We start from the raw sequence: 11,633 nt of genomic DNA on the forward strand, positions 1-11,633 counted from the left end.
TACACTTAAAGGAGTCCAGGGGAAATAGAGAGATACCAGATGGACTGCGTCATGGTAAGACAGATCTAGGAATAGCATGAAAATATGTACTGCTTCCCTGTGGTAGATGCAGACTCAGATCACAACCTAGTGCTTATGAAATGCAACTTAGGACAAGCCATGTCAAAAATTAAGGCTAAAGATGGAAGGATGTTGGGCAACCCAAGGTCCATTGTAGATCAAAATAGTACGTGGAAGATCAGTATAACAGCAGAAATAGGCTGAATGGATGGGGAGTAAAGGAGGATAACCTTACACAGGGAAATTGAGAGCACCCTCCATGATACCAATGCTACGAAAGTGGTAGGCATAGACAACATCCCATGTGAGCTGCTAAATCTACGCAAAAAAGATAAAGAGGAGGTGTTTCCAACTAGTAAGTAGGCTCTATGAAGGATCTTGTGGGAGGGTAGAATTGCCTTTTCAAGGACTGATGAAAGCAGCCTATTTATGCGTTATGCAAAGTCATGAAAATTAAATGCAGAAGAAGAGACCTTAGCTTTTGATATATTTTATATCTGATACTCGTACACACCATTGTTTCCTGATAAGCTTCCTAATAAGAATATCAGTTCTACAGAGGTAAATTGCAGCAGTGGATCTAAGTATTTATAACTTGTAAATGTTTGGTTGGTCTTGGAAGTTGGAAGGTTGGTAAAGGAAGTTGATTGGTGAGAATGGAGAAAACACTCCCATGTCCACAGATTTTGGACATCATTATTTTTCACCAATAAGTATAATGAGTTATCACCATTTACATTTTCTTAGAAACATGCATTACTGTCTTTTTAAGAGAATTCTTAAAATTCTATATGTATTCGCATGACCATTAGAAATTAGTATTAGTAAATGTTACCGTAATCATTGAGATTAAAAATATAAGTGAAATAATTCAAAAATGACATCGTTTTACCTACATATAGACAGAATACAGCAATGAAATAAAAATGAAAAGCGACAATTATTTATTTTTGCAATTACAATAACGTAAGAAGCAAATCACTGGCTTCAATCACAATAAAAAAAATTTGAATTCGTAAGACAGTTAGGAAATTAAATAGGGATAGATGGTGTAATTCAAATAGCAATAAAAATGCAACGTTAAGGGATCTGTGCACTCACTCCAAAGCGACGTATTAGTTAGCCACACCCGTCACTATCAAATACAGTTTATGATTGACATTTTATATCATCACTGTATCAGATGTTATTCCTTTGAAAGTAGAAGGATAGTTCATGAAGCAGTCAAATCACATTGGTCGGCCACGTCCCCTTCCCATTGGCATCCGGGGTGGTCCATCACCCCCTGATTTTGGATTGCGCACAGTTTCATCCACTGAGAGGATTTGACAGGCAGCTTCTCCAGCAGCTGTAAGGGCATTGATTTTTATGATGGCTGGTTCCCAAACACAGGCTTCCATGTTATCAGAAACATCTTCTTTGGTGATATCCACACCATACCAACAATGACCTGAGGAAAATTAAGAAAAAAAATTGGAAAAATTGCAATTTCACATCATCCCATAAGTTAAGTGATTAACGTAATCCAAATACCTTGAGCATGTTTTTGCCGCAGTTTATTGAGTATATTTGTGGCATCAAACCCAGCATTATCACAAAGTTGACGTGGAATGATTTCAAGAGCTTTAGCAATGGCCCCTATAATTTGCTGCTCTTTCCCTGCAATTGTCCGTGAATGTTCACGTAACAACCTACTCAACTCAATTTCTATAGCACCACCGCCTGTTGAAAAACAATAAGCACTTTAAAAGATGATTGTACTTGAAAATAATACATGGACATTTTCAAATAAAAAATTAAGAATAGTAGGGATGGACGGATCCAGGATTATTTTCAGACCCAGATACTTGATTTCAGGTGTCGGATATTTTCAGAACCAAATGCATTTATAATTGCCTGCCATAAGAGGAAGTAATTATTCAAGTTTCTTCTGGGTACATGCGATCAAAGGAATGCTATTTAGATTTGCAAACACATTTTTATATTTTAACTAATTAAAAATAATATATATGTATAAGCTTTCGAGTTATTTGACAGTATTCAAATTTTCCTCATACACATTTCCCCCGAATTTTGTCACTTTTTCATCGCATGCCGACTTGTTTTTCACCTGCAAATGCTTCAGTTATGATGAGTTGGACTTTGCACTTCCACGCAAAGTTCACGACATAGTGCACACACACAGCATATATTGAGCTGTCAATATTGACTAAACATGCGACGAGGTACGGGAACAAAACGAGACCACCGCGATCTCGAGAGGAAGGGGTGGGTAGCAGAAGCATGTAAAGGAGAGGTGGAGGGGATGGAGCACGATCCCTCAATCTTTCAAGGAACGAGACCACAAATGAGAGAGTCATGGACGAATATGTCATATTTTGTGATGCCGTTGCCTCCAAAGCGAAGCCAGGCGAGCTACATGATATAAGCAGTTGGCGTTTGTACCCCATCTCTACTTGTTTGGGGGAGCTGATGCTACGCTTGTTTCTTTAAAAATTTTGCTGTTTGGACAGTGTTGAATATTAATAGTCTAGTTGTAATTAGAAAACTTAGTGGCAATCAATTAGAGCTGAAAAAACTAAAATATCGTCAGAAATGCACCATGTTTGGTCTCATTCTTTTCTAAATCTTGTGCATGCTATCCAATTGCTGAAGCTATCGAGACATCTGCAGGCCCAGAAAGTCATTCACCTAGCATTTGTCCTCCAGAAATGGAGAATTGAAGCAGGTAGACGAAAAAAGGTCAGTTTTTGAGATGAGGTTGGGATGCAACATGCTTTGATTGTTCTCGTGTAACTTGATATTTTCCTTCAAAGACAATGATTTATGGTCTGAGTGATCTTGGAAATTATAAAAAAAAAAACATCAGAGGCACGGGCTGATGGAGGGCCAACTGTGACTTCTGATATCTACTACCTAATTACTATTGACAAGGTTATTAACCTACAATGCTGAGATTCCCCCAATATTTGTTCAATCTCTTGGGAAGAATTGCACTATGTGCCAATTGTATTCTGCCTTTTTTTATTTTTCTGAAATTCTGCAATGTAACTAGTACGAGAGCTTTTAAAGAAAATGGTTCACGAGTAGGACAAGCATCAAAGTGAGACAGCACATTCGAAGAGAGAATCTGAACTCTTGCCACTCTTATGTTGCATTCATTGAAGCTATAATTTGACCCTTTTGCTGCAGCGTACTCTACAGAAAACGACCCGTCACATGCAGTGAAAGCGCTAAGCACATGGCAGGCAGGAAGAAAAGGTACGTTCAAAGCTACCTGCCGTGTGAATGTACCAGGTACGATCACAGCAGTGAAAGGGTTAAAATTTCAGATCCTGATCCGATGTATTCTGCAACTTAGGATCTGATGTATCTGATGAAAGGGAATATTTGCAGATATTTGGATAAGAAGTATCCGATCCGACCATCCCTAAAGAATACAATTAATATTAAATTTAATACAAAAATTAAATATCAATCAAGTCAACTAAAACACAATGAGACCAAAACAAATGTGCTTCCCTTTAAATTGGGCCAAGTTCAAATGATAATAAAAACCAACCTGCAACAACAGCATCATGTTTGATTGTGCGACGGACGATCATGATGGCATCATGCAAGGATCGCTCAGTTTCTTCAAGAAATTGCTCTGCACCTCCTCTTAACACAATGGTACAAGTTTTCGCATGTGGACAACCAGTGAAAACATTGAACCTGAAAAAAATGAAAGGAATTAAGGCCAGTTGTATTAATACAGAATCAATTAGAACCTTTTGCTATTTAGTCATAGTCACCTCTCCCCACCAATCTGAATCTCTTCAAAGCTTTCACAATGACCAAGTACACTATCACTTAAATCCTGAGCCGTAGACATAACTGCACCACCACAAGCTTTCATAGTTCTTTTCAGATCTTCTTCAGGCACACGACCAGCACAGAACATATCCCTGAAATAATAAGAAAGAGTTACCAGGCTACGTTACATGCACCTGAGAACATAGTACAGCATTAGCTGTGGATTAATGAAAGCCAGAAAAATTATTATTAATGAAAACCTATATGTAATGAAAAGTAAAGAAAACTAGTTTCCAGAAAGTCATGCCTGAGACAACTTATTACATGAAAACCTATATATGTAGTCAAAAGGTAGGTAAAGAGGAGATTTTAATATCAATATTAAAGCAATACAATAAAGTTGCCATTTGTAAATTCTAGCTTTCTTTAAATTATGGCCTTGTGATACATTTGGTAAATGAGCAGTAATTTCTTAGACAAGACTAGAGAACTGAGCACAATACCCTAACTTCCTATACTGAAATGGACTACAAACCAGAGATTGTGAAAACAATCACATCTTAGAAATAGAAAGAAAACTGGAACATGTAAACAGAGATTTAAGTACTGTATGAATCTCCACATGAGGTTGGATTCACAAATACCAAAATTGACAAAAATACCCAAGCAGAATTATCCCTGTAATTTGATTTTTTGCTAAGCTCTGAAAAAAAACATTCCCCTTAACCTCAAATTCAAGCAATTTACAATAACTGGAAATGCTTACCTATCTGCAAAATACTGAGTAGCAACATCACCTATGGGCAACTTGGATAGAACAACTTGTGCACCACTTTTGTGAATCAAATCAAGCTTATCATACAATATTTTCCACTCAGCATCCACTATTTTCTGGTATTCCTGAAATTACACAAATGAAAAAAATTATGAAGTAGTCCACCAGCAAAGGGAAATTCTTATTTGGTAGATCGTGAATAATTTAATGTTTGTTTTAGACTATCCTTCAGTCCCACCCTGTTCATTCCTATCATCCACCCCTTCCTACTATCCCTTGGTTATTATTCCAGCAGTTTACTTGAACAAATAAATTATAAGTAATGAAATAAATATGTACATAAAATCGTTTTTATACCCTTGAAGAGCAGTGGTAAAAGCATGTAGCTCATATAAAAAAATATCAGATCATAAAATGCAACCCTACTCACCTCAACACTTTCAACTCGAACTTCTGCATTATCTCTTTCAGCCTTCAATTCCAGCTCAATATTAAGAAGGGCAATCTTAGGATTAGAGTACTTTTTTGGCTGCATTTCAAATCCAGCGTAGGAAAATGTTTTCTTGAATGCTACACCAGCAACTAAAATTGAATCCTAGAATAGAAAAAAAAGTCACTGAACATAAATAACACCACTAAATGTAATAAGATATGGGGAATTCAAATATTTAAATTCTCAATTCCTGGAGTTGAGACTAAAAAAAATCTAACTCCCAACTTTTCCCTGTTATTAAAATTTTCTGAACCCTAAGTATAAAATCTTAATCTAAAACAGTTTATAAATTAAACCCAACACTGTCACACACGCATTTATTACTCTTCCCAATAAGTGGTTATTGAGAACAATACGGTTTTGGTTACTAATGGGTGGTATAACATATGTGTCCTCATAATCTACTATAGGACTTCATCTTTGAAGCATTTCAACCGTCTGTGTTGCTTTACTCGGTTGAAACAAGAAAACTGAGTTGAGAGTGTCCAAAATCAACAGTCACTGCGAAATATTACCAAATTGAAGAATAAAGGATTTTGTATCAAGCAGGGTTACAGGCTGTACAGTAGGGCGGATCGCAAAAATCGATTTTTTTCAAATCCATCTGGCCCAATGAAAAAAAGTTGTGGGACCGATCAAAAATAAGGCCTGAAAAATTTGAGACCTCTACGTGAACCCCTGACCCTCGCTCAAATGCAATTTAGGGGGGGAGGGTCGAAATTCGAAAAAATATAATATTTTATGGTCATTCCCTGTAGATTTTGCGTGGGAACTTAGGATATGCACTTCTATTCCGATATTGTGCAACAGCTGTGACTACATGTATTTTGGGTGATGGTCCCCGGCGTCCCCTCCCCGCTCGCCTCTCCCACGCCCCAAATGCATCAAAATTCACACCAAGTGCGTCTTTCTTCGTTAGTCTCACTAATATTTGATGTTTCAGCATCGTCCGGTGAGGAACAATCACGAAAGAATTATTCAATTATCTCAATATCTCGGATAATTTAATATGTTCCTTTAAAATTGTTTGTGTTTTACTCTTCAATAAAACCCTACTTTTGGCCTATTCTGATTTTCCGGAAGTTTTAGTACTTCCTGTGGTACCGCTAAATCCATTTAGTCACATTCATAATGGAAGAGAAGCGCGTCACCATAGGTTGCACACCTTTATAGCCACTCGAGAGGCGTCTTCATAGACCGTAGTCTCCGTTCCTGCGTTTGCGGATGTAAAAATATTTCATCACTTCTCTAAAAGTTGGTAACATCGATTTGTTTAACGCCGACGAGGCGCCTAATAAGGGACAAGTCGTCTCACTAAGCTTCCTTTATTACCGTCTACCATCTTCCGATTTATATTATCAAAGATAAATGACCTCCTGCCAGCATACGTGGGATGAATTTTGCTGTATTGGAGGCGTGGGAGGGGTAGAAGCGAGCGGGGAGGGAAGGGGATCGGCCTTCGGCTCTTGTATCCGCGACGCTGCGTGGGCGTTGGAATATTTTCTTCGCGGGCGCGGACTCAAATTAGGCATTTTGTGGCTAAACGGTGGCAGATACGTCAAAATGGACGAAAATTTTGCCCTTTCAGGGCAGCAACTCGGCAAAATCTACAGGGAATGACCATAAAATATTATATTTTTCGAATTTCGACCCTCCCCCCCTAAATTGCATTTGAGCGAGGGTCAGGGGTTCACGTAGAGGTCTCAAATTTTTCAGGCCTTATTTTTGATCGGTCCCACAACTTTTTTTCATTGGGCCAGATGGATTTGAAAAAAATCGATTTTTGCGATCCGCCCTACTGTACAGGTACCACAGGCACACAAGATATCCTAAAAAAAATTTTCACGCAGCATATTTCTTCTATATTTATAATTTATCACACTGGAATTATTCTGCATGCCATCAAAACCACAAGGATTTCAACAACAAAATTGTAGGATATTTTTTGTAAAATTTTTTCATTCTGTTGAAATTACATTGCATCTCTTAAGGCTCCAAATTATTTTCAAGCAAAATTGTTGGGGAAAAATTATAACTGTAATTGAAAATTCACTTAGTACTTAAAAGGGATCCATACCTCCAAGGCACCACCTGCAATTTTCTTAATGCCAATCATATTTAACGGGAGAAGCTCATCTAGTAGTAGAACTGCATCTACCACCATTTTGGAAAAGAAACCCTTCTGCTGATGGATCAGCTTAGAGCTGAGAGCAGTAGCGGCACATTTTTCAAGAAGTTTTCTTTGCTCCTGCAAATCTTCTACTTTTATCTGAAAGATAATGAAGATATAATAAATGAAGTAAAATGCATGTTTTAATCAATTCTCTTGAGTGTAACTCAACTTTGAACGTAGGTTTTCGCAGCGAGGGGCATCGTTGATAATGGCTTCCGGGTGCAGCTGCATGTTGCGCTTTGTCGTGCAAGCTTTCGCGACCGTTGCAGGACGCATCATCAGGCGATGAATGACCTCCTGATCATCTCATTATCATTCATCGCCTGATGATGCGTCCTGCAACGGTCGCGAAAGCTTGCTCGACAAAGCGCAACATGCAGCTGCACCCGGAAGCCATTATCAATGTAACTCAACTTATTTACAAAAAAATTAATTATGCTTAAAAGTAGTTCGAAGCTGAAAAAGTTTTGAAGACTGAACCATGTAGCAAAAAAAAAGCAAATACAAAGTCTGAATATGAAAGAGAAGAGGGGGAGGAAATAAATTACCGAGGGCTATCCTTTTCCTGACTTCAAACAATTTAGAGACATATGTCAAAACAAATTAATATAACTAAGTGAAAAACAACTACAGCACCACACAGGTAGCAAAATCATAACTTTTTCCATATTAATTAAAATGGCAAATATTAAAATAATGATATGCCCAACTCCCATGTTTGATCCATAATCATTGACAAGTTTGCAATGACTTGTTTGTTAGGTCAATCAAACTTTGCCAACCAGGCTATTCTATAAAATTGGTACTTGAAACTTCTTGATTTTTGAAACCACCTGGTGCTTTCTGTAGGTTAAAACTAGGCTGACTAATGTCATTCTCCCTTCACTTGACATTTCTATAAATGTAACATGCATCAAGGCTAAAATATTTGCCCCTAAAATTTTTAGAGTTGAAAAGTTTGATAATTATTTAAAGTGAAAGTTCCAGCTCAACAACAGAGCAAGATAAAGTATATGTATTTTAATTCCATCTTGCTCATCATTGATTCCACAGCCACACATTCATGAATCACAATTGGTGCAAGTACAAAAATTAAAGAGCGCTTCAGGTAAACCAATACGGATTGTTTCTAAGCAAGAAACCAATTACCTGGGGTTTCTATGACAAGATCGGCATGCACAGTAGAATTACAGGGACTATCTATTATCAATAAAAAAATTTCTTTTAAGACCACCTAGAATGGGTGCTGGTAATTCTGGAAAAATAAAAGCCCAACAATATATACAATTTGCAACGCACTTCTCGAATACTCAAATTCTAGAGCACTGCATCCTCTAAATAATGGACTGAAAGATACTAATATTCACAAAATGGTTTTAATTCCAGGAATATTGGTAGCCTTGAATAAACAAAGTGATCCTGAGAAGAAATACCATACACAAAATATTGTCTGGATACATGAAAATCCTTTTTCTCAATCTAAAAATCAGGATGAAGAAAGAAAGGCTACCCGAAGAATAATAAAATAAGGACATTATTAGGTACACTAAATCATTTTGAATTTATTTACTTACCTTAAGAGCCAGGGAATTAATTTTGTCAACTGCTAATTGTATGGCCTTCCTCAAGGATTTGATGATAACCCTAGGATGAACACCATCTTCGACAAATGGTTTGATTTGCTTTAGTATTTCTCCAGCCAACAAGACAACGCTTGTCGTACCGTCTCCAACCTGAATAAAAATGACAGATGGGCAATAAATGATAACTAAGGCAATAATAACGTCATCCGAAAAAAATGGGTCTATCTCGAAGGTGGCTCACCTCTGCATCCTGAGATTTGGCTATATCAACCAGTGTCTTCGCAGCAGGATGAACAATATCCAAAAGTTTCATGATTGTGGCACCATCGTTAGATATCGTCGATTTCCCATTGCCGTCGACTAAGAGTTTATCCATTCCCCGGGGTCCAAGAGTCGTGCGAATAGCATCAACAACGGCCTGGCATGCATTTATATTGGATACAAGCTGCGGTTTCCCTTGTGAATTCTCCGTCCCCTCCTTCAGCAGGATGATTTGAGGTTGCTGTCAAGAGAATAGAACATAAGAATTAAGTGGTACTAGCATATTCTCAAAATTTTCATATCATTTTCTTCATATGGTACGTTAGGTCCTCATTAAAAACAAGTTTAGGCTAGAAATAATGATAACTAAATTCACGTGTGACAAAAAATACACCCACGGGATAGGCAAAACCGGTGACTAACAAATCCGTAGGATGCTCCAATAAAATATACGTACAATATAAGTAAATAGTACCTCTCATTGATTAGTGGCCTAAAATACATATATTTTCATGTAGGATTACCAATAAATTGAAGGATTGAGGGATTCTTACCATTTCTACTGTCAGTGCCGCAAATACGAACTCTACGAACTTCAGTCGATAAGGTCGAACGATAGAATTTCTCGAAGGAAATAACAGTTGCCTGTCGAATCCGAAAATTCATGGAACGCGGGCGTTTTAAAGCCAATTACGCACGGAGCAAGTTTATTTTCAAGCAAATGAATGGAAAATGCGTGCTTAGCCGGATGAAATTAAAACTATGCTAATATCCATATATCAATCAAACCATCGGCTGAAGGCGAAGTGCTGATTAATAAAAAAGACCCCTATTACCGGACAGTGGCGTAACTTGGCATATGCTTTGGGGGGGGAGATGGGATGGCGACCCCCTCCCCCCCAGACAACAGGGGTTTTCTGAAAAACGACAAGCCTGGAAATACATTTTACCTAATTTTGGCGCTTCAAATTTAACTTTAAGCAGATGCAGTTACTATATGTCAAAACTAGACCATAGTTTTAAATTATTTTTTTATTTTACTGAGGCTTTGGGGGGGATCTATCCTCTCACCCCCCCCCATAGTTACGCCACTGTTGCTGGAGGCATTCATGCTTCTTATCCCACCAAAGATGAGAGCCTGCTATACTGCTACTGAAACACTTCTAAATATGCGAGGAAAATTGAATGATATGGTTGGGATTCATATCTTCAAAGTTTATTCATTTTATCCTATTGGTATCTATTATCAAAGAGCCATACTCTTGAGTTTCTTCACAGAGGTGATTAAACGAAACAATATAATTCATATGCATTCCTACCATCAGCCTGGCAAGCATGAGATCATCTAGGTAGAGGAATTTCAAAACTAAGTTTAGGGCAACAGTTCATTGGAGTGCATAAATTTACCTCATAGCCCTTATAGACAACAAAAAGGAAGTGCGGTGGGGAAGGTGATCCACTAAATAGAGGTACTTACAAATAGGGAAGTCTATTAAGTTTAACATCTGATTTTTAAAATTATTGCTTGCATATGGAAACTTGAGTGTTTTAGTTTTATTTTTGCTGCAAATTACCAACCTATATTCAAACTCCACTGCTTATTTCTTGACCCAACGCATACACATTTGTAACACAATATGCTTACATAAGCCTACAAACTTTTTTTGTTATAGATTTCATTACCACACAATACTTGATTTTTTTTCCAATGCCTACACATCTTACACTAAAACCTAAAACTAATTCACACAGCTCTCTAGAGCAAATTTCTGACTGGAGAAACAGGTATTTTCCTTCCCTGGTGAAAATGAACTGTTCATAAGCTGTGCACATACAGTACAAACGGTTCACAAATTTCCTGGGCCGTTCATGAAGTGTTTGGGAATTGTTCGCACGCTCTAACCTGGTACCCACGAACGGCCCATGAACGGAACGCCTTGTGCACGGCTCCTGCACAGTGGGACATGAACGCTTCCTGAACAGATATTTTAGTTCTGCACTTCTCCTCCACAGTTACTAAATGAAATAATTTATCCATGCCATCCATGATTCACTATTTTACATAAATGATGATCATTAACATATCATCATGAATGAAGGAAAACAACCATCATTGTGTTCATAATTTTCTAAGCAAAATTAGGATCAGATATTGACTTAAAACTCGACAAATTTCCCGGGATATTCATGAAGTGTTTGGGAATTGTTCGCACACTCTAACCTGGTACCCACGAACGGAACGCCTTGTGCACGCCTCCTGCACAGTTGGCCAAGAACGCTTCCTGAACAGATTATGAAATTCAATAGCCCAGCCCATTTCTTCCACAGTTACTAAACGTAACATTTAATTAATGCTATTGATGATTCACTATTTTACATAAATGATAAGCATGAATTAAAAGAAATTAAATTGAATGCATCAAAGAAATAGAAATGCATTGATTGCAAATCGTTACCCACTATTAGTGTATTCATAATACCTATACAAACTAT

The 11,633-nt window shown here is 37.6% G+C and overlaps 1 protein-coding gene across 1 annotated transcript; it reads right to left on the minus strand.

Moving 5' to 3' along the window:
- Positions 1–987: 987 nt before the first annotated feature.
- LOC124156004 (T-complex protein 1 subunit eta) lies at positions 988–9,796 on the minus strand. The gene is made up of 10 exons (XM_046530285.1): positions 9,695–9,796; positions 9,121–9,381; positions 8,871–9,029; positions 7,201–7,392; positions 5,061–5,225; positions 4,622–4,755; positions 3,855–4,007; positions 3,623–3,774; positions 1,594–1,782; positions 988–1,510 (listed from the first exon to the last, which is right to left on the minus strand). The coding sequence occupies exons 1-10, from the start codon at positions 9,695–9,697 to the stop codon at positions 1,290–1,292; spliced, it is 1,629 nt and encodes a 542-aa protein (XP_046386241.1). The 5' UTR covers positions 9,698–9,796; the 3' UTR covers positions 988–1,289.
- Between the last annotated feature and the right edge of the window lie 1,837 nt (positions 9,797–11,633).

This window comes from Ischnura elegans, chromosome 3 (genome assembly GCF_921293095.1).
Source record: "Ischnura elegans chromosome 3, ioIscEleg1.1, whole genome shotgun sequence".
NCBI lineage: Eukaryota > Metazoa > Arthropoda > Insecta > Odonata > Coenagrionidae > Ischnura > Ischnura elegans.